The 23,700-nt window shown below is 38.5% G+C and overlaps 1 protein-coding gene across 6 annotated transcripts in view; it reads right to left on the reverse strand.

Moving 5' to 3' along the window:
- The window catches only part of LOC127685410 (sodium channel protein type 3 subunit alpha), a 79,592-nt gene that overhangs the window by 1,890 nt on the left and 54,002 nt on the right, over positions 1–23,700 (reverse strand). For all 6 annotated transcript variants that reach the window (XM_052182596.1, XM_052182594.1, XM_052182592.1 and 3 more), the window contains exons 18-25: positions 23,458–23,612; positions 22,541–22,714; positions 12,125–12,247; positions 7,173–7,445; positions 5,789–5,842; positions 4,832–4,969; positions 3,683–3,787; positions 1,303–1,573 (exon numbers count right to left, since the gene is read on the reverse strand). In XM_052182596.1, the coding sequence (XP_052038556.1) occupies positions 1,303–1,573; positions 3,683–3,787; positions 4,832–4,969; positions 5,789–5,842; positions 7,173–7,445; positions 12,125–12,247; positions 22,541–22,714; positions 23,458–23,612 (1,293 nt within the window). The remainder of the gene's footprint in view (positions 1–1,302; positions 1,574–3,682; positions 3,788–4,831; positions 4,970–5,788; positions 5,843–7,172; positions 7,446–12,124; positions 12,248–22,540; positions 22,715–23,457; positions 23,613–23,700) is intronic.

Raw genomic sequence — 23,700 nt, forward strand, 5'->3', positions numbered from 1 at the left:
GTTGAGTAGGTGTGGCTTTGTTGAATGGGTGTGGCCTTGTCGTGGCTTTTGGAGTAGCTGTAGGTTTGTTAGAGTTGGTACATTCCTTTGAGGGTTTTTTTTTTTTTTAAATAGATAATTTCTTTATATCTCTCTGATGGGAACTGGAGAGATGGGTCAGCAGTTAAGAACACTGACTGCTCTTCCAGAGGACCAAAGTTCAATTCCTCATGGCACTTCACAATTGTCTGTATTTCCAAATTCTGACACCCTCATATAGACAGACATACAGGCAAAGAAAAATGCATATAAAATAAAAATAATTATTTTTTATAAAGTCTCTCTGATGATGATTGTGTTAGATTCCAGTCTATGGTATAGTAGAATATTATCAGGAATCATTCATTGACTTTATTTTGCCAGTCCTGTCTAGGGATTTGAGGTTTCTAAAGTCCATACCAGGCCCAATCTCTCTCTCTCTCTCTCTCTCTCTCTCTCTCTCTCTCTCTCTCTCTCTCTCTCTCTCTCCTTCCTGTGCATCAGGCTGTAAAGCCTTCAGCTAATGCCCCAGTGCTATGCCTTTCTTCTCCTGCCATGACGATCACAAGCTAACCCTCTAAAACTCTAAGCAAGTCCCTAAGTAAATACTTTCTCTTATAAGCATAGTGCCATAGTGCCTTCGCAACACTAAGACAGTGACCAAGACAAGTACTAACATTGCTGTGTTACCGTGATGTGTTTTAACAGCATGTGCTCCACCCCTAAACTGACTCTGTTTACCACTAGCAAAACATTGTGGTTTGAGTAGAAACCATTCCAATGGGCTCAAGTGTTTGGACCCTTGCTATATAGCTGGGTATTATGGAAAATTGTAGAATATTCAGGAGGTAAAGTTTTATTGGGACAAATGGGTTTGGGGGGAACAGGGCTTGGTGTTTTATATGACATCACATTTTCCTGTTCTTACTTTCATTCCCAAATGTAGGTAGCTGTACCTTGGGCCCCATGCCAGGCTTTCCACATCAAGATGGAGTGCATCCCAACTACTGTGAGCCAGAGTATTTCCTTCCTTTGTTAAGTTGCTTCTTGTTGGTTATCATATCACAGCAAGGAGAAAGCTTCCCCAATCCAATATTGATAATTTAACTCTAGTTTTATGAACAGTACAAGTTTTAGAATTTCATTGAAATATGTTAGCATTGAAAATTTCACTCTGCACACCCTACTGTTCTCCAACTGCATCTCTATGTCAAGCTACAGGCAGGACGTGGGGCAAATTTCTCTAGAAGGGCATGTCTCTGTAACTGAAAGGACTGTTCTTACCTACAATTGAGAGAATCACCACGACAAAGTCAAAGATGTTCCACCCTATTGTGAAGTAGTAGTATCTGAGAGAGATGAGCTTCAACAGAAACTCCCCAGTGAAGAGGACAATGAACACCAGGTTGATTCGGGACAAAACCAGGGTCATGTACTTGCTCTGGTCGTCCGTTTCCACCATCATGGTCACCATGTTGAGGCAGATGAGGATCATGATGCTGATGTCAAACACTTGTCTTGTTACAAAATCAAAGACCATCCCTTGAAATTTGTTCTAGAAAGAGAAGAGATAAGGTTAGTGCGCACATTGCACAATCAGTGGTCTAGTTACACTGCAAATAAGGTCTTTCCGCACGTGGCCCTGGGGTACACTAAATAACCTGTAAGCTCATTTTTTACTTCCTTGTTTTATTAAATGAGAGACACCACACCACATGCCAGTTTATTTGGGTCTCATAGGAAAAGAGAGCAAAATAATCCAGAAACTGGTGGCAACTGGCTGAATACTTAAAGGTCATTTGATTAATTATAATCATTTTTATAAAAATGATTTCAATTAGTAGTGAAGATTTAAGAAAAGGTAAATATAGACTTTCAGATGAATAATTTTAATTTATTAATGTTTTAAAAATTTTCTATTATTCTTTATTTTACCCCTCAAATAATGATAGTTAAATTTATTTAGTTCTACCATTTCTAGTTCTGTATGCTTGGGGGTTTGTTAATTTATCTGTTTTCCTTTTTTATCTTTCCCTATTTATGTTTCAATAAAAGTGCATGATAAGAGGAGAGAGATGGCTCAGTGGCTAAGAACACTGCCTGGTTTTCCAGAGGACCAAGGTTCAATTCTCAGCACCCTCATGATTGCTCACAACTTTTGGTAATTTTAGTTCCATGGGCCTGGACTCCATCCTCTACAGTCCATGGGTACAGGCATGTACACAGATCACAGACATATCCATAAGCAAATTATCAGCCCCCACATATCTTTAAAAAAATGCCTGAGAAACACTTATATAATTAATACCCATTTCAGAAAATATATGATTTTAAAGTCCTGTGTGAATACAAATGTTATATGTGGTTTTGTTAGCTAATTAAAATAATTTATAATAAAGGCACAAAATCCCATGGCTTATGAAAAAATCCAAGGTCATAAACTGACCATGTTTCCAGATATCAGTGACCTTTGGTGAAGCAGGTTCATCCATTCCCTTTCTGTGTGAGGTACCTTCCCATCCTTTCTCCCTACCTTACATCTCTCAGTTTTAATTACTTTTAAATATATAGTGAGGTGGAGTCACTGATAGGGTTCATGACCCTTTCGGTTATGAATTTTGCTGATCACAGGCTTCATGAACAGGGGGTACAGTTATGTTATGGGCCTCAGCTGCCTTACTATTTTCCCCGATCTGAGAAGGTAGGTGAGTTAGGGTACAGTTCTGTGAACATGACCTACCATCATCATGCCATTTCACATTAGGAAGCAATATAGACTATGCATTTGAGTGACCTTTATTCTTTTTCAGTGAAACATAATTCTTGAGCCGGTTTTCCTTTCTAAGAAAATTTGGGAATATTTTCTAGCCTCAAGAATGAGGAAACCGAGAAAAATAAATGGTTTTCTCATGTGTAGAACATAAACTTATTATATTTTAAGTTATAGATAATACAAAGAGAAAGAATGTCATGAATCTAGATAGATAGGGGAGCGTAGAAAAGAGAAATGATATAAGGGATTGCAGAGAGAGCTGTGGAGTATGTGTGATATGAGGTGAAATAGGAGGTTACTATTTACAGGGAGGGAGGCACCTAGACTGAAGGATAGATACATAGATCTAAGGAGAGGGCAGAAGGAGATAGAAGTTATAACAAAGCCTAATGATACATATTATGAAAATGCTATAAAATACTGTTTACTTTGTATGGTACCATAAATGGTAATAAAAGAAAGAATAGCTAAAATGAGCTTTATTACAGGGAGGGAAAGAAAGGAAAGGAAGAAGCCAGAACGTGGAGGAAAGATGTGGGGACGGGAAGGGCCATCTGGGAGCCTGCATCCTCTTAAAAAGGACACGTCAATATGGTAAGAGGGGCAGTACCACACGTGTCAGCAGCAGGGGGTGACTCTTGCTTGGGTGCCAGTTCTTTGGAACTCTTGAGTTGGAGATCTCAGCTCACCAACTATCAAGAACGTCCCAGTATGTTAGGAACTGGACACCTGCCACCAGGCATTGCAGCAGCTGTAGAGTCTGCTGCACAATATGGGATTCGTGATTAGATTGGTATGATAGATTGCTGCATCACCCAATATGCTCAGATCCAGATACTAGAACGGAAACACTGTCTTAGAATTTTAATGAGTACAAAATAGCCTTCTTACTGCAGGTCGAGGGATGGGCTTCTGAGGTTTTTTGGAGCCCAGTTTCTTCATTGCATTGTAGTATTTTTTCTGTTCTTCTGTCATAAAGATGTCTTGACCTCCGAAGTAAACACACAGAATAGTATGGTTACAATCCCAACCTGTGTTACAACAGTATTTTAACTGAAGTAATTCTGGGCCTTCCTTTAGTCTTGTCTCAATTTTAACTGGAAATTATCTTGCTAAATATAGATTTATTTTTCTGCTTTTCCCATTTATGTGAAAAGCCGAAGACTTTAATATTATGCAAAGCCTATAAGCACATAAAATTCCTATTAGTCCAGCATCCTAATTGGATCATATTATGTTCACAATGAATTTTAAGGTCCTTAAATATATTTTCAGGGAGCCAAATATGTTTTCTTCCTCTCTTGCTGTTTATAGTTTTACTGCTGTAATTAACCTTTTTTCTAAAAAACTAATTTTGTGTGCCAAACAATGTGATAGGCGTAAGAATTACATAGATATATAACATGGTATCATGCTCTTTAAGGGGGCAGGTAGAAAAAATGTAAAATACTGTGCAAAGGGGGTTGAGGTTAAAAATAAATGAAGCAAATGAACAGGAGGAAGGAAGGAAAGTCATTGTAAACACAGCAAACATTGAGAGAGCCAGGCTTAAGCTTAAGACTTTAATGTACAATAAAGAGTTTGCTTGGTAATGCATCTCAGGAAGAGAAAATATCACTTATAAAGCCACGGGGAAACCATTGTGTGGCTGAGTTCAGAAAAGGTCAGGAAGTCTTGTGTAGGTGCCTTGTAACAAGTGCTGTTGGTGATGTGGGTGGCTGAGGGGATGGGATAAAAATGAGGTGTGAGAGATGAGAAATTGGGGAGGGTCATTCCTGCAAGACCCCATACACCATGCTAAGCATGGATAATCTGTGATGTACTGAGGTAATGGTTATATTACAGAATCAGAAAGACAGCTGTAACCACGGAAGAAAAGAAAGAGGCCCACTGGGAAGGGCCAGCAGATTACTGGCCATGGAGTAAGACTGAAAAATCATATACACACAATCTAAGTATGTCATGACCCCAGTGGTCTGGTTGGCTATATGACAGACTGGCTCTTTGTGTATGGAAGGGTGGGAGGTAGGAAATACTCATCTTCTTCTTTTGCTGGTTGAAGTTGTCTATGATGACACCGATGAATAGATTTAGAGTGAAGAAGGACCCAAAGATAATGAAGATGACAAAGTACAGATACATGTACAGATTTTCTTCATACACAGGCTGCAGCTTGACCTAAACAATGGTGAAAATATTTAATATCATTAGCAAAGAGGACTCTTGGACTAAATACTGTAGTGAGTGCTGTTACTTAATATGAACTTATCAAGTCTTTAGATATCATTTTACAAAAATGATTGTTTTCTCACACTATCATGAAATTTGAAACTTTTACTTTCGAAATCTAATATGGTTTTCCATTGTAGCCTGCCTGACAAATATTTCCCAGCACAAGTAAAACTGATACAAATTCAGCTAACAATTTGGGCCTCTTATTTTATTATTATTATCACCATCATCATTATTATTTTAACATTTTTGGTAATACCTTCACTTTGTCTTTGGAAAAACTTTAATAGCAGAAAATCATCTAAGAGAAAAATACAAGATAAGCAGACATGTTTTAGCTGCTTTTTATTTTTTTCTTTGTATTTCTGAGTTTGACTTTCCTTGAAGTCTGCTGGCTTGTCTGTGCTCTAATGTTCCCAGAAGCTGTCTCATAGGCTGGCTGATCATGATCTCCAAAGAAACAGAGAAGCAAATGATTCCTTCACACTGAGCTACCTTCCTACTCTGAATAGTTCTATTTGTAGGGCTAATATGATGTCTTATACTTCATGTAATTTGAGAATTTTTCACAGTAGACATGTTATCTATTACTCATCATACCTACAGCAACCAAGCTACTATCCACACTGTGAACACTCTGCCAATCATATCTTATGTATTGGTAAATATATATGCAATGTAGATTCTGAGTCTCTCGGTTCACTTCTCACCAGTGTTTACCATGGACAACCTAGTAACTGTAAAGAGCGCCCAAGAGCTACTTACATCTCGCGAATCAACAGCTGCATACATAATATCCATCCAGCCTTTGAACGTGGCCTGTATTCAATATACAGTAGAATTATTTATGAATATCTCACTCAAACTCACTGCATTTACCAGACATTAATACAACAGCATTTTTATAAGTATCTTGTCATACAATACCATGACATTTTCTACACAGGTGTTCAAATGAGTTGAATGATGTGTTACCAAGGATATTCCTACTACTAAGTAACAAAATTTGTATTTAGGATTTAGGATTTCTTTTCTCTTCTTTTCTTGGGAACTATTCTATGATATTCTTTTTCTACAGTAAAACATAATGGAGGCTTGACTAATGAAAATCTCATCTTAATTTTATCTTAAAACCTTCCAATAAGAAAATAATATCTGTGGTTGAAAGCTATAGTTGTATCCAAGCACAATTCATTTTCACTAATAACTGGTCAGCAAATATGCTATCATGATGTTAAAAAAATTAAGCATTACATATTTTGAAAAGAATCTGTTGAGATTTGCATAGCTGCATATAATATCATCACATTATTTTAGACACTACTATGGAAAGTCTGTGGCTAAAAAGTCATACACATAGTTCATTCATATAATATATAATTGATATTTCGATATACACAATTTTTTACAGAAAATTAAAAATCAAAACAGTGATTAACAATATCACAAGAAAACTATAGGAAGAAGAAATAAATCCTGTGAAGACATTAAAAATTGCATTCCTAGAGAAATAAAACAACAGCAACGTCTTCCTAAGAGCCAAATAACTAACTTGAGGGGTTATCAAATACCTTTCTACTGTTTTTTTCTATATTCTTTGTTTACATTCCAAATGCTTTCCCCTTTCCCAGTCCCCTCCTCCCCATATGTCCCATAAGCCCTCTTCTCTCCACCCATTCCCCAATCACTCCCTCCCATTTCTCTGTCCTGGTATTCCCCTACAATGGTGGATCAAGCCTTTCCAGGACCTGGGCCCTCTCCTTCCTTCTTCTTGGGAATCATTTGATATGCTAATTGTGTCTTGAGAATTCAGAGATTCTGGGCTAATTAATATCCACTTATCAGTGATTGCATTCCATGTGTATTCTTTTGTGATTGGGTTACCTCACTTAGGATATTTTCCAATTCCATCCATTTGCCTAAAAATTTCATGAATTTATTGTTTTTAATTGCTGAGTAGTATTCCATTGTGTAAATATATCACATTTTCTGTATCCATTCCTCCATTGAGGGACATGTGAGTTCTTTCCAGCTTCTGGCTATTATAAATAAGGCTGCTATGAACATAGTGGAACATGTGTCCTACTACACGAGGGGTTTTAGGTATTATGCTTTGAAATGTTTTTAGGTTATCACAATGGCCACTTACCACTTGCAGCAATGCTAGGTAGCCAGCCCCAACATTGTCAAAGTTGACTTTCACATTCTTCCAGCGGGCTTGCTTGCCGAGAGCCTGACAGTCGCTGAAATTGTTGACTTTGCTCATGTCGATCCTTTCGCCCGTTGTCATGTTAACACAGTGATAGAACTTTCCAGCAAACAGATTCACACCCATGATACTAAAGATCAACCAGAAGATGAGGCACACCAGTAGCACATTCATGATGGAAGGGATTGCGCCAACCAGGGCGTTCACGACCACCTGTGGGAGGACAGGAGAGCAATCACGTGGTAAGGTGGAAGCCACTGCAGATGTGCGTGCACTTGGCGTGAAGACACATTTGGATAGGGTTAAATGGGTATCACTGTAGATTTCTAGCCCTAAAATATCCTTTCTAGTATTTTATACTACGTATTGATAAAAGTAGACAAACAGCAGTACAGCTAAAGAGTTAAGCAAGAAAGGAAAGCAAAATGCAACAAACATTGAAAGGAAACAAATACAACCTGATACAGTAAGATCTTCAAAAATGTATATGTTGTGGGGGGCAAGGAGAGGGGGAAATATGCCTTAAATGAAATAATCATTTGCTGTAACACATATTAAGTCTTGTGAACATGTGTGAAGTATTGACTATCTGGAAGAGGAATTATGCAACCCCTTTACAAATAAAACATGACAAATACAGTAAATTCGTATCCTCTGGTCAGGTATAATCATATGACTATTAAGGTGAGGGTTAAAGGTTTCTAAGTTTTTTGTTTCAGACTAGAAAAGTCTCAGTCTTTTAGAAATAGAATGAATTATCAGATTTAACTTCAAATGTATGAGTATCAAATTATATCTCATTATTATTACTTGGAAATGTCCCAAATGTCCTTCTTGAGCCTATACTATTTGTTTTTATAAGGATGACATACTTATAGTGAAGAAAAAGACCCTTCCCTCTTTTTTTCCCCTGAATTCAGGGAAGATGAAGATGTGTTTTAAGAGCTCAAGGATAGCAAGAGAAGCTTTTCTAACACCACGTATTCTAATTCACAGTGGACTAGATGGTTAAGTGCTTATAGCCATTGAAACTATTGTTTTATTTAAAAATATAATAAACATTATTTTAGAAATCAACAGGAAAAATACAAACCAGCATGGAAATTGGAAATTCAAAATTCTAGTGATTTCCTAGATTAATTGAATCTTATTTCCTTTAGAAATTGTCACATTTATTACAGTTGTTAGTTTTCTTTATGAATTAAAATTATATAGTTTTTTCATACCTCTACAAATGTCTCTTTTATCTTCAAATAGATGTTTAGCTGAAATCTTAAGTATTCCACATGCACTAAAATACTAATAGTATATTTACTATTATACTAAAATACTAGCATATTTTTCAGATTAGAGGAAAATCATAAGTTTCCAGACTTGTTCATTTGATATTTTTTCTCTGATATAAGCTATAAATAAGAGGTCCCATGTGAGCCCTCAAACAACCCAGCCTGTTGCCAAGACTGTAAGTTGCTCTCAGACTGATGGCAAAGCCCAGTGGCTGAGGACAACGCCTACACATCGATCATGGAGTAGTCAAGCTGATTCCTACAAAGAGCCATCACACCCATGTGCTAGTGTCTTTGGTACAGGAAGGTCCTCTGCAGCATACCAAAAGAAATGCAAAGCAACCCAGTTACGCAGCCTTTGACATACAACAGTGTTCTGCCAGCAAGTTACGCAGAAATTTTATGGGAGTAACCAACCAAAATCTGATTTGACTTAAGGCCCACTCTACAAGATGGATCCCACACTTGATACTGCTTGAGTGACCAAGATCTTGTAACTTAGTCCAGGGACCTAGATTAAAACCAAATGGCATTCAAATGACATTTAGCTCGACTCAGATCAGTGTCTGGCTCAGCCCTCATCAGAGAAGCTTCCTCCTGCTATAAATGGGAATAAAAACAGAAACCTACAGCTGCACATTATCCAGAGAGTAAGAGACCTTGGAACACACTCCCAGCTCTAAGTGGGATTTTTCCATTAACTCCCTCCTCCCAGGGTTCAGGGAACTTTGTAGCTGAGTAGGCGGAAAGAGTATAACAGCCAGAGGGAATGGGAGACAGCAAAGCAAGCAAATCAAGACCCTCGAAATCAACAGCTTCAATGGACTTGTAAACTCGTAGAGACTGGGGCAGCATGCACGGGCCTGGACAGGTCTGCAGTAGAAGAGGCCCTAAGGATGAAAGAAGTCATCCCTCGTTTTTAGCCCCAAAGCTATCTCCAATCGATAACTACTTGAAAATGAAAATCAATGGAGTCTCACTGGGGAAACAAGCTATCTTCAGGGTAGGCTGCATGCCCAGCAGTCAATGGCCAACACAAAATAAAATCAGTGTCATCTTTAGAGACTCCTTGTCTCACAATGTCATGTCAGGGATTTATTTTCTTTAAGCTTTATTTTTATTTTAATAACGCCTGATGTTATATATTCTCTTTCTCTCTTGCTTTTACTCTATAGGTCATTTGCACTATGGCTTCCTGTTTAGTGTTTTTATGGAGTTCTGAGTGTTAGGATTCTGTCTAAGCTCCACCCCAGAGTTACCTGGCAACTGCCAGGTATGCCCCGCCCCACAGTTACCTGGCAACAGCCAGATAGGTCTGGCCCACTATAAAAGGGACTGTTCACCCCCCCTCTCTTACTCTTGCCTCTCTCTCTTGTCCCTTGCCCTCTTGCTCTCCCTCTCCCCCATTCCCTCTCCCCCACCTCCACGTGATCATGGCCGGCCTCTACTTCTCTACTCTCTCCTTCTTTCTGCCTTTCTCTGCAGCTACTACTCTCTTAACTCCCCTTCCCATGCCCTAAATAAACTCTGTTCTCTACTATACTGTCCTGTGGCTGGTCCCTTAGAGGGAAGAGATGCCTTGGCATGGGCCCGTGGAGGCACCCCCGCCCCCACACCTCTATAGAGCATATTCTTATGTATTCTGAGCTTCTGGGTTAATATCCGCTTATCAGTGAGTGCATACCATGTGTGTTCTTTTGTGATTAGGTCACCTCACTCAGGATGACATTCTCCAGTTCCACCCACTTGCCTAAGAATTTCATGAATTCATTGTTTTTAATAGCTGAGTAGTATTCCATAGTGTAAATATACCACATTTTCTGTATCCATTCCTCTGTTGAGGGGCATCTGGGTTCTTTCCAGTTTCTGGCTATTATAAATAGAGCTTCTATGAATGTAGTGGAGCATGTATCCTTACTACATGCTGGGGAATCCTCTGGGTATACGCTCAAGAGTGGTATAATGGGGTCCTCCGGTAGTATCACACCCAGTTTTCTAAGGAACTGCCAGATTTCCAGAGTGGTTTTGCCAGTCTGCAACCCCACCAGCAGTAGAGGAGTGTTCCTCTTTCTCTACATCCTCACCTGCACCTGTTTTCTTCTGAATTTTTGATCTTAGCCATTCTGACCAAGAAACAATTCACATATCGAATGATGCCCAAGAAGAAGCAAGGAGAGGCCCTTGGTCCTGGAAAGGCTCAATGCAGCAGTGTAGGGGAATACCAGGACAGGGAAGCAGGAAGGGGTGGATGGGGGAATAGGGGGAGGGAAGAGGACTTCTGTGGCTTTCAGGGAGGGGGGATTCAGGAAAGGGGAAATCATTTGAAATGTAAATAAAGAATATATCAAATAAAAAAAGAAGAACATATTCTTACACCTCTCTGTCTTTACCAATGAGTGGCTCTCTGCACGTATATCTGTTTCTTGAGCTTTTTTTCCTATTGTTTGTTTATCCCTATTTCAATATTTTAGGTTTTCTTCTATCTTATTTTATTATTGCCCCTTAGAAGCCTGTTTGTTTACCAGTGAGAGACAGAAAGGGGGTGGATCCAGATGGGAGGGGAGGTGGAGAGGGACTGGGAGGAGAGGGAGGGAGGCGAAGCTGTAATCAGGATATAGTATAATGAGAAAAATGATCTATCTTTGATTTTAAAAAAGTAAAACTAAATAAACTATCACTATGAAGTCACGAAGCATGGCGTAGGCTCAGATGATGTCATCACTGAATGAAGATTGTTATTTCCAGCATATTTTTTATGAATTCGTTAACACAGGCAATCAAATGGAATTTACACCAGGCAAGCCAAGCGTGTCCCTCTGCTCAGTGCTTCAAGAGCAGCTGGAGGGTGGTTTCATTTTCCATGATGAGTAAATTCTGCAGTCAAGGCTGACGGGGTTTATTGCCCCAAACAAACCACCTCCTAATATAAAAACCCCATGGCCTTGAAGAAATTCAATATCCGTGTGCATTTGCAAAGCAGAGTAAACAAAGCCGGCCTTTGTGCAAAGCAGTTCTGAAGGCGTGGCAGCATGCATTGTATACTGTGAGACAAGATACACTTGCTAAGGGAGAGAGCAGGGGAGGACAAGGCTGGGGCTTGGGAAAAAGCAAGCATCACTCAGAACGGTGTTTAAAAGACCCATGAAGTGAAGTCAGTGTTGTTAGAACTATGAGCTAATTATCCTAGCCAACTTGCTTTGGATGCCTGAGATGTACCGGCTCTGTTGAATTCTATGATTTACATTAATTCAAGAAATAAAGCATTCTGGAATTGCTTTGCCTTTAATAATAACCTGAAACCTTTTGAGGACCTCAACTTATCTCAATAGGATGTATACTGTCAACAGTCATTTCAAAGTACCCAAACAATAAAAATAATAGCATGTGGAGGGTGTGTGTGTGTGTGTGTGTGTAACTCTGTCTCAGTTCCTGAGTGTGTATTTAAATAAACTATAGTTTCCAGAAGAAGGGCTTTCTGCTCTCTTTGTATTAATATACAACATTAAATAACATATCTAATTTCTTGAAGAGACTACCATGGCTCTGAGTCCCTAGCAGCACATCACTCTGACTTGAGTTACGGAAAGCGCCATTGAATCTTCTTACCCTCATGCCTTCAAAGCGGGATAAGGCTCGGAGTGGTCTCAGGGCTCTCAGTGTCCTTAGGGATTTGATGGCACCAAGTTCCGAGTAACCAAGAGCATTGGCTACCAGGCTAACCAATGAAACCTGTAGATGGAAAATAAACCATTAATCTACTACAAAATAAACTTTTAGATAGAGGTACAGCATGTACTGGCCATTCTTTTATGAAAGCCAATAACATATGACTATAACCCTTCCTTATTTATCTTCTACATAGTTGTACCATGTGATGCTGCCCGCGTCATCCTGACCTGTCCTTTCCTTACCTGTAAAATGTGATAGTTGGTCATACGTACTGATACGTATAGGTATGCCATGCCACAGAACTCTTTGCAAAGTATGTATGTATATATATTTACCCACAGGTAACAATTCAGGGCTTAATTCAAAAGCCTTATTTATCATAGACTTCTGCTTAACACTGCCAAATAAAATTTAGACTCTCTTGAAGTTTATGATATTAAGGTAGTGAATCCTAGAGATATTTGCCAGGTACCAGAACTGGTCAACTGACTAGGTGTTTAATTTCTCTTTCTGTATCATACAAGCATTTTATTAGCTGGGTTGAAACTGTTTTTAATATACCCAGTATGGTCTGGATAGATATACATTAGTGGATCCATTTGCTCCCCACTGAATAATTTAGCATATCACTTATAAAATTCAAAACAACAGTGCATAGGACTAACAAGACATTTATCTTGCTTTTTTAATAAGAATACAAATGTTTCTTTACAGTAATCATGGCACTCATCTTTCTGATACTTATATATGTGTTGAATGTAATTACATTTAATATACAACATTAAATAACACATATCTTTGGGGTTAGGGGATCTATGTTTTGATTTCCTTTCTATATACATTGATGCTACAGCACAAGGCTGAAGAAATCTGAACTGCTATTATGTCCTATGCATTGGTGAGGAAGTTGAGCATTCCTCCAAACACACATATTCTAACAAAAAAAACATAAAAAGTAAAATAAGGGAAGGAAGAAAGGATGGAAAAAAAGAAAGGAAGGAGGAGAGACAGAAAAGGGGGGAACAACGGGCTGGAGAGATGGCTCAGCAGTTCAGAGCGCTGGCTGTTCTTCCAAAGGATAAGGAGCAATTCCCGGCACCCACGTTTTGTGGCTCATAGTCACCTGTAACTTCAGATCCAAGTGCTCCAATGCTCTCTTCTGGCCTTCTGAGGGCACTGGGCACTGGCCTGGTATACAGACAGGCATGCAGGCAGAACACCCATTCACCTAAAACTTAAATACTTTTTAGAAACTAAATGAAAGAAAGATTAAAGTGTGCCTTTGATCCCAGTACTCAGGAGGCAGAGACATGGCAGATCTCTTGGAGTTTGAGGCCAGCCTAGTGTACAAAGGGAGGTCCAGGACAGCCATGGATGTTACACAGAGAAACCTTGTCTAGGAGATATAAAAACAAAAACAAAATAAAGTAAAAAGGAAAGGAAAAGAAAGAAGAACAAAATTCACAGCTAGGAAGGGGTGAAGTTGGAGACTAGACCCAAAATCATCTGACTTCAAATCATATTTTAACCTTTACATCTTCTTAAAAAAAAATGTGTTCCTCATCAGAGTCACAGAGCACATAGATTGATCCCTGTGACTTTCTCATTCTTTGGATGGGTAACACATCAAAATTTTTTCTCTATTTTTTTTGAGAAACATTAATTCATTATATTAGGGGCACGAGAGCTTAATTTTCTGTGTGAAAAGCAATTGGGAGACTAAGGAAAATCCCCCTTGATACTCTGAGGCAAGATGGTGTCATTGATCTACTGAAGCAAACATGGCATTGACGGGGAAACAGGGCTTTAAAAGCAAATGCAGCCCCCGTCCCTTTCTGGACTGATTAAGCATTAACTCACACATAAAGTCTAACAGAGTAAGCTACTTGAATGTTGAATGTCATCAGTGCCACAATAATTTATGTAGTTCTTTATTTGAGGCTTGGGTCTGCTGCCACGGAGGACCAGGGAGATTGGAATGGCTATTAGTGAAATCACAGGTTTCTACATTTTGGGCTCCTTCTCTCAGGAGACATTAACAAGTATTTAATTTTTTTCTGGAGTCATCAAAAAATGCCTACTTCTTGTTCTTGTTCTTGTTTTCCTCTTCTTCCTCCTCTTCTTCCTCCCTTCTTCCTCCCTTCCTCTCCTCTATTTCCTTATCCTTCTGTACTCCTCCTCTCCCTGCTTTTCTCCCCTGTGTACCCTGGCTGTCCTGGAACTTCCCCTGTATACCAGGGGCCTCAAACTTATATATCCACCTGCCTTTTGAGTGTTGGCATTTAAGACATGTGCCACCATCATCTGATAATCTGAAGACTTCTTACCCTCCCAGCCAAGCCCTTTATTTAAGACTAGAGCTTTAAATGGAAATGGCTGCTCATGTCTCAAGACCATAAAAGATATCAGCTCGTACTTTAAAAAGAAAGGAATAGCCTTTCTCCTCATATATAGACCCAGCGACTTCTGAACCATAAGAATTCTTGGCTTTAATTCACCGGCATTTATTCACCCAGATCTGGAATGTCAATATTGTTTGAGAAGCTGTTAATAAAACTGAGCTTCTAATGGAACTTAGAGGTCAGAGGACAAAATATCAGGCCTTCTCTAAGTCACAATGAGAGCTGTGAAACATTACTTTTCATATATGTGTATATGTATTTCACATATATTTAATTTCATACATATATATCTCATATACATACACATGAACACACACATGCACACACACACACATATATATTATGTATACATACATACATACATTCATACATATACACATATATACTGTGTATGCATGTGTGGTGTCTAAACCAGAGATTGGCAACAGTGCTTTCTTCAGTCACTCTTTCTTATTTATAGAGACAGGGTCTCACTGAAGTTGAAGCTTACTACTTCAGCTACACTGACCACCCAGTGAGTTTCAGGAGTCTCTGGTCTCCACTTCTCCAGCATCAGGCTTATGGATGCATGTAATTACACTTGGCTTTTTGCATGAGTATTGGCATTCAGAACAAAGTTCTTCCTGCTGCTGCAAATAGCTCTCTGCCCAAGGTGGTTCTTTAGCCCTTTATTTTTATAATATGAATGTTTCAGAGCAGATCATCAAAAATTGGCTGACCTAGTGGGTATTTGTAATGAATTTGACTTATTTAGGAAAATAAAGGTTGTTTTTTTTTTTTTTAATTTTTTTGGGGTGGAGAGTTGGTTGTAGATTGTTTAATCAAGCAATTTAAAATAATTTTTTCATGCAAATATCTCTAAGATTATCACAATTTTAATAGTCAATACTTGCATGCTTTACATTTGACCCAAGCAGGCCTGATTCTTAGTGGGCAGACAGGAGAACTGTTAGCAGGTAAACGCAAGACTATATACAACATTCCTTAGAAACCTCAGAATGCTGGATGCAGGACAGGAAGTGTGATCTTCCACTGCTTCTGCATCTGCATCTGCATCTGCATTTGCATTCTGCCTCCAGCCTCCTACTTTAAGTTCTTACCTTGGCCTCCCTCGTTAGCCATACAATAACACATGCAGAGTCTTTTTAAACTCAAATGTTAATCTATCTTTTGAGTAATGATTTACTTCTGCTCCCTATTTGGATGAAATTTGCAAAAGAGAAGGAAGGCAAAAGAATACAGAAAATGGAACAGAAGAGAAAATGAAGGGATTAATTTTAAAACATGCTGTATCATAGCAAGCGCAGAAATGATGAGTTTCTCTTTAAAGAAAAAGTGACAGAGACCCCCACATCTACAGGCGTGAGAAAGCAGTTTAAAGAACGCGCGAAAGGCTCTGGACCTGCGGTCACCAGGCTGCTTGCAAATAGGCTGGAGCACCACAGAAAAGTGATGGCTGAATTTTATCGCTTGCCTTCATCCACTCTGTGGAGGCTACCTGTGGGGCTGTGACTGAATCTCCAGTCCAGGCAGATATTAATTCCCTCTGGCAAACAATTTGGAAGTGGATATCTGAATTTTCATGTTAAAATGGGTGTGTGTGAGTGTGTGTGTATGTGTGTGTGTGTGCAATCATATATATTAATTTATTATAGATACCAAGTCAAAAACTTTTTAATTTATAATATATACAAAATTATGTTTTATAGTTTATTTTATATATGGTATATAATATATAGTTATATATATGATACCCCATACATATATATGATATATATTCAACCATCTCCTAAATTATTTTAGGGCCCACCCTCCTGTTTTTAATGTTAAAAAGTTTAATTTTAATTCTTGTTTTCTCTCTCTCTTCCCCATCCCAGCATTTAAATGAGTTCATTGAAAATAAAAGCTTTTTTTTTTTTTCCTAATGGAACTTTTCCCATGCTACTTTGAATAAAAAGGGAAAACGGCCCAACTTTTGTATTTTGGTCAGAAAAATAGCAAATGTAGAAAGTTCTGTAAGCAGTCTGTGCATCTTTTGAGATTCAGGTATATACCCTGGTATGGCTGGGGTCTCCGATCTTGAAGAGGAGAGTGTTACAGCAATTTTGGAGACCATTGAGGGTGGACAGCGGGGCTTTGTTGAAGCACATTAAGGTAAAGCTATTTGCTCCTAGGCAAAGGAATGGACTATTCCTCTGCTCCTGGGTGGAGAGCTAACATGCTCCAAAGACTAGAATATTACACACTACTGTTTTCTCCATTAAGAGCTAATCCAACAAGGACTGTCAATCTCCTGGCTGGAAGACTAGCTCTCATGACGACTGATCCACCTAAAGCCACATCAAGGAGATGAGAAGAATAATTATTCCTGTGATGAGATAGTATATTTATCTCCCCCAGAAACCTTTGCTCTACTCAGCCACTTGAAGAACTATTGGGCTGAGAGGTGGTTACTCTGTCAGGTGGCCTGTCTACGTTTTTGAGTCTCAATTAAAAAAAAAAAGTTTGTTTTGTTTTGGTTTTCTTCCCTTTCCTTCTCTTTCCTTTCCTTTCCCTTTTCTTCCTTTTCCCTTTTTCAGATGCTGATCACAGTCAGGGCATGTTTTCCCTGGCATTCTGGGCGATCTCATTGTTTTTGTAAAGCCTTCCCCATTCCCCTTCTATCATGTGACTTTTTGCAAATGACATGGCTTTCTCTCTTGTCCTCTTCTTTGCCTCCTTTCTCTGAGAAGGTGGCAGGATTTACAGTTGCTTGTGACATTCTGTGACTCTGAGACAGCAATAGAGCATTACAATAGAGCATTATTTTTAGTTTGTTTTTATTTTATTTTTTATTATTATTAATGAGACTGATAAAAGTTCCTCAGTTTGTCCTGTGACAATTAGGAGGAGCAAAAATAATAATAATTTTAAAAAATCTAGCTGACTTCTTAGCAAAGATTGACAGAAAAATCTTATAGCTGAATTAGAGCAAAAGAACACACCAACCACCTGTGACCATCTAGAAGCCAGAAACTCACCACTCTTTGCTTCGTTATAATAAATTCTTCATGTCATTAGCCTTGCGAAACTATCTACTCCCTTCATTCATATTAAATTATCAGAAAAAATAAAAGGGCAGAAAAATATGTCCTTGTCTGGTATAGTGATTTTTCCTCTGGGTACAACATAGCAGGGTTGGACTCCGCCCCTGGTAACCATGGCAATAGTGGACAAATATAGGGTAATGGTAATGACACTCCCCAGGATAAGGGAGGGTCAAAAACCCTCACCTGAGATTCCAAATATTATTTCTCTGTTCCTTCCCTCAGCTGTAAAGGGTTTGGCGGTTATATGAAAAGCAAGATTAGTTTCAAAGGGACACTGACACACAGTTTCCAAGATGTCACCACCTACGATGGATGGGTGGGACTGTGCTGTGGTGTGTGTGTGCTTGGTTAAAGCCACACACCTATACTCAGCGAGAAAATCCAGTAAACTCAGCAGGATTAAGTTGGGCTTTCTGCCTTTAGTGCCCAAGAAGGAAAGTGAACTGTGTCTGTGTCTCTCCCCAAAACATTTAAGACAACAAGGGAGTAACCTTATTGTGGGACATTCCCAACACATTCCTAGAATTCCATCTCTTCTCCTTGCTTTAACTGATAACTCTTTCCCATTAATGTTTGCCAAAAGGAGCTATCCAAATCTCTGTGACCCATCGCTCCCTCCTACCTCCCTCTGATTGAAGCCTCAGCAGCGCTGAGCCTCAGTGCTGAGCTAGTTAAGCACAGCCCAGCCTTGCAACCTTCTCTTCAAATACCCACAATCCCTTCTATGCTCCCTTAACTTGAGAACACTCCCCACTCCCTCACACACACTGTTCACCACCAGTAACAATGGGGAGACTATACCACAGGACATTTGAACTTCTTTGTTTCTTTACTCTTAGGCGTTTATAGAGTATTTGTTTGTCTTGATTAGAAAACTTACAAGGCAGTTATAAAAATAGTGGCATCCTGATCATCGCATTTACTCATCTCTGGGTAAAGGGTAAGTCCAGTGTCGCATCACTGGAGAGTACTATGTGGTACTTACAAGTCATAGCTTCCACAGGCATTTTCCTTAAACATTCTAAATACTAATTTTGTTCATTTAAAACTGTGCATTTTGAAACATGTGGTCTCTCCATATTTACTTCTTTAATCTTTTAAGGTGATTACAACAAAATCACACTGCATGTTATTTATGCTAAAAAAACCAAATCACAGTGTCTTTGTTAATGGATACATCATCTTTAATCAAGTGCAAGACTGGATTTGAAGTGTTGATTTGACTGTGAGAATGATTATGACTGTTTATGATGTCTCTAATTATAAGTGATGAGGATGAGTTTACTGATGGATGGGGCTATGCTTATGTAAAAACTCACAAGGACCATAACGATTCCAGTTGTTTTCAAAAAATGCCAGGTAAATATTAATCAGTAAAAATTAGTCTATCAGCATTGGTAAAAATAGTTTCTATAATCAGGAAATATTACAGCATATTGTGCAATTTATGAAGATATCATTTTGATAAGAAAAAGTTACACAAATGGAAAAGGTGATCTGTCTGGTACACTACTAGAGTAGAGACATGGGTTTGGATGACCTTCTTGATTCTAAGTTCAGTCATTGTGTTTGCTGTAGATCTCTTCATTCAGAACTTATTCTGATTTTTGTTGCTTTATTTATTTGTTTGTTTGTTGTTGTTGTCTTTTGCCCAACTTCTTAATGTTGAAGTTCAGACTTGACTCCTTTGTTAATTTTTATTCTCTGCCTAGGCATTAAAGCATATTTGTAGCTTCAGAGAGCATCTCTAGCCAGGTAGCCTCTAAATTCACACATGAGATTCTGGCTTCTCTCTTGAGCGAGAAAGACTTGTATAAAATTCACCATCTATTGCTGACTGTCTAATAAATACACCTCCTCCTCTCCTCCACCCACTGTGTCAAACTTGCTTTCCGATCGTCCTCTTCACAGTGGCTGGTTGTGTCAAAATTGTTTTCTGACACTTAGCATACAGTTGCTGGCTCTTGTGTTCAAGATGGAGGAATACCCACATGCTAGATCCACTCTACTTCCTCATTCCAGGTACACTGCTCGTCCATCAATCATGACCTTGGTCTGAGACAAAACCCCCTTTCCTGGATGACTAAAGCAACTTCATTGTCCATCTCCCTACTTCCATCATTTACCTTCCTTCCTCAAATATCATCTTTTAAAAGGTTAGTTACCCCTCAGCATGACTTGACTCCCCAAGTCTTCCTCTCATAATTCTGTATCATAAATTGTCACCATGTTCTATGTATATAATTACATGTCTGGGAAACCTTTGGTCCATGTCTGACTCAGTTTCCCTCTCTCTCCTCCCCCCACCCCCATGTTTCATCCCAGGCTACCGGAGCATTTTTCTTCCCTGTTTATTCCATTTCTATTTCTCATCCTCATGTTAGAGTCAAGAATTAGAACCACACGACTCTCCCCCCCCCCCCATTCTCTGAATGAAGGCTGCCTCCCTCTGACCACCTGTTAGGGACATCTACTTGGACAGCAACTAACAATGACTTTCTGCCTCCAATCCAGAGTCACATCCCATCCTAAGACTCTTTATTATTACACAGCAGTGAGCTTACATTTAGATTTAGTTGTTTTAATAATTGAAGCTTATTTAATCATATTTCCCATCCCATGGAGTACAGTCTCTGCTAGAAGTTTGCCTGTCTCCACCTTGTTTCTTTGACTATAATACTTTGTATCTTCTATAAGGGTTTCAAATAGATTTACAGAGTAAACAGACCTCATTTTAGGAGGTTAAAATGTGAGGAGACCACCACTGTGGTCACATTTAGTATGATTTTAAAGAAGTGATATTTTAAAAAACATAGATATATTCCTCAAATAGAGAATGTATTTTTCAAAGAGATGAAATATTCCTTGTTGCAAGTCCTACCTTTGTATGGCAGTTTGGTGCAGAGTCAGCAATTTGCTTTTAAGGTTTTTATTTAGGGTTTGGAGATATGGCTCAGAGGTTAAGAGCAGTAACTACTCTTCCAGAGGAGCTGGGTTTGATGCCCAGCATCTATGTGACAACTTATAACCATCTCCAACTCTAGTTCTACTGGATCTGATTCTTTTTCTGGATTGTGTGGGTACCCAGCACAGTGTGGTACACAGACATATGTGCCACTAAGGTACTCAGACATATCAAAAGAAAAATAATGGAAAATAAAAAGATATATTTTGTACTTTGAAAAGTGGTATTTTTCTAGTGTATACTTTAACACAACTCAGTTGATCCAGTTCTTTGAAGTTAACTTGTTATCATCAGTTAACATGAATTTATATATTTCAGATCTTGTTTGGGATTAGAAGATGAAAATCTAGAATAAAACAACTTGCCTAGAAGTAGAAGGGTTTTACTTATCAGTTGCAGTCTGGCAATTTTTTTTCTCACTAAAGGGCAAATAATTTTGGCATAATTGGATGCTCCTTTAAATATTATTCACTAGAAGATATCAAAATATCTATATAACATCATTTAAATATACATGTTGTATAATATATAAATATAATATATATGTAAAATTTTTGAGGTCTACCTCATTAGTAAATTGTTGTTATACATAACAAAAATAAAATATGAACAGTTAGACAGGGAATATAGAAGGGATGAAAGCAATCTAGTTGAGAATCAAGGAATTTGGAAACAAGTGTCAACTTTATGATTAGTAGTTATTTCAGGAAAATTATTTAATCTTCAGTTTCCTAATATCTAGATTAGAATGAAGGCCATATTTAAAGATCCATCCCAGCTCGTACTCAAGAACATTAACCTTTCCTTTATGGACAGCGTTTTCAGGTCAACCTACGATTAGTGTCTATTATTCATGAAAGACCAGCCGTGAAGATTGGAAGTCATTTATGGGGTATTAAATGAAACTTAGCAGACTTCTGGTGAACTCAGGCGGCTGAACACATTTTGGCTGTAGAACAATGAGTAAGTGTAGGTGAGAATGTCAGTAGTATTTGGACAGACATAAGCTTGCTGAAATTGCTAATGAATGAACACACACATATATAGAAATCACTGTTTCATATTCAAATGTAACAGCTAAAAATGGAGTGATTTTTGATTGCTCAGAAGGCAGGGCATGGAGAGCCTTGTTTCATTTGGGAGACTGTGTGTGGCCCTTTACAATGAGACATCTTAGACTACAGGGCACAAGCTGACCATTATTTCCCTAGTGTGTCTCCATTATTTAAATTAAAAAGATAAAATAGTCCTGAAGGCAGACAGATTCCATGTTACGATGTTCCTCTTGCCACTCACTTCAAGTCAGCCAAAGCAGACCTTTGTCTTATTCTTTGCATGGTAGTAAGTATCTCATTAGCTATAGGGATTCCCAACTACCTATTATAAAATTGAGAAGTACTTTAATGTCTCTACAGACATGTGACTGAAGGAATACAGAAAACACGTCAATTTATTATTATTTACTAACAAGTAATTTAGTTGGGAGTTAAAGTTAAAATCTCAAAATTCCTGACCCCTAATCAATTGTGACTCAGTCTCCTGAAGATTTTTAAATGGTCTGTTAATAAGCTAAATGCTTAGATCTAATCCATCAGCAAATTGGTTGTGTACTATTCTTGTGACAAAACCTCAAATGTCTGCCTGTGGTACAGAGAAGCCTCTGTGTGTTTTCTACACTTACCACTTCTACATTTGGGGTACTTCCTCTCTTCTTGCACGAAAGCCAGGATTCCCTGTGGAGTTTACTGCAGGCTTTGATGCTGTTGCTATTGTTTGATTCTTTTGTTTTGATATACACAGATACAGTAGTATGAATGAACCAAGATTCTCGGTGCTAAGGTCTCAATATATGGAAACTCATTCTTAAGAATTCCTAGAAATCATCTCTGATACTCACATCAACAATCAAGAAGTCCAACCAGCACCAGGCATTGGTGAAGTAGGTTTGAAATCCATAGGCCACCCATTTGAGGAGCATTTCCAGGATGAAGATGTAAGTGAAAACCTTGTCTGCATACTCCAGCATGGTTTTTATCGTCTTTCGTTGCTCTATGTATATATCTTCAAAGGCCTGTGAATCAAGAAAACTTTATTGACTTTAATGGTCTGCCGTTCCAAAACATTTACAAATATTTCTAGGGTAATATTGAGAAGCAAGCAACACTTAGAAGAGTATTGGCTTAAATCACTCAAATATTTTTCCATCAGGCAGAAGCTAAAGACCAAAGCTAGCTGGGGATATTGGCACAGGAATGTTGGCATCTATACTGATTTTATATATGCTGTTATCTTTACTTCTCACCCACAAGTAGCTACCTCAGTCACTGCCAAAAGCATGCTTACATTCATGGAAGATGAACTAAAGACATCTAGTTCATAAGAGATAGAACTGGCTTCTTCCAACAATATCTCTGTGCTTCCATCTCTTATTATCAAAGAATAAGTTCATTGTACATAAAGAAAGCAAGACTCACAGATAACCCATAAATACAATTATTAAGGCAGACTGGGTGACACTTGGCTGGGATGCTACCACAGCCAGGGGAATGGCTCTGCAAATGGTATAACAGCGAGCAAAACACCTGGTGGGCAAACCACAGATGTACAATTCCTTCTGGCTGCAGATGTGCAATTCCTTCTGGCTGCAGTTTCATGGTTTTGACTTATTTTGAACAAAAGTTTGCAGAGTTCTCAGCTCTGCATGGCACAGATACTCCTAGTTTTTGATTTCTAAACTGAGTGGGCACTTGCAGTATCCCTAGGGAGTTGGCTACTTCAGCAGAGCTTGGTTCCAGCCATTACACAATCACTTACCAAAGCACCACTACTGAGGAGAATCATGAACACAATGAATGTCTCAAACCAGTTGTGTTCTACAATGCTATAGCAGGTCTTCCTAAGATTCCACCAGATTTTTCCTTTACCTTCTTCCGTACTCACTTGGCAGAAGGGAAATTTTTTAATGCATCCTAAAAGGCAATATTAATATAATAAAATAGGGAAATAGACTTTGATCATGAATATAAAAAATAACATTTTTGTTTCTTCCTTACCCCA

Source organism: Apodemus sylvaticus, chromosome 5 (assembly GCF_947179515.1).
Source record: "Apodemus sylvaticus chromosome 5, mApoSyl1.1, whole genome shotgun sequence".
Classification (NCBI taxonomy): domain Eukaryota; kingdom Metazoa; phylum Chordata; class Mammalia; order Rodentia; family Muridae; genus Apodemus; species Apodemus sylvaticus.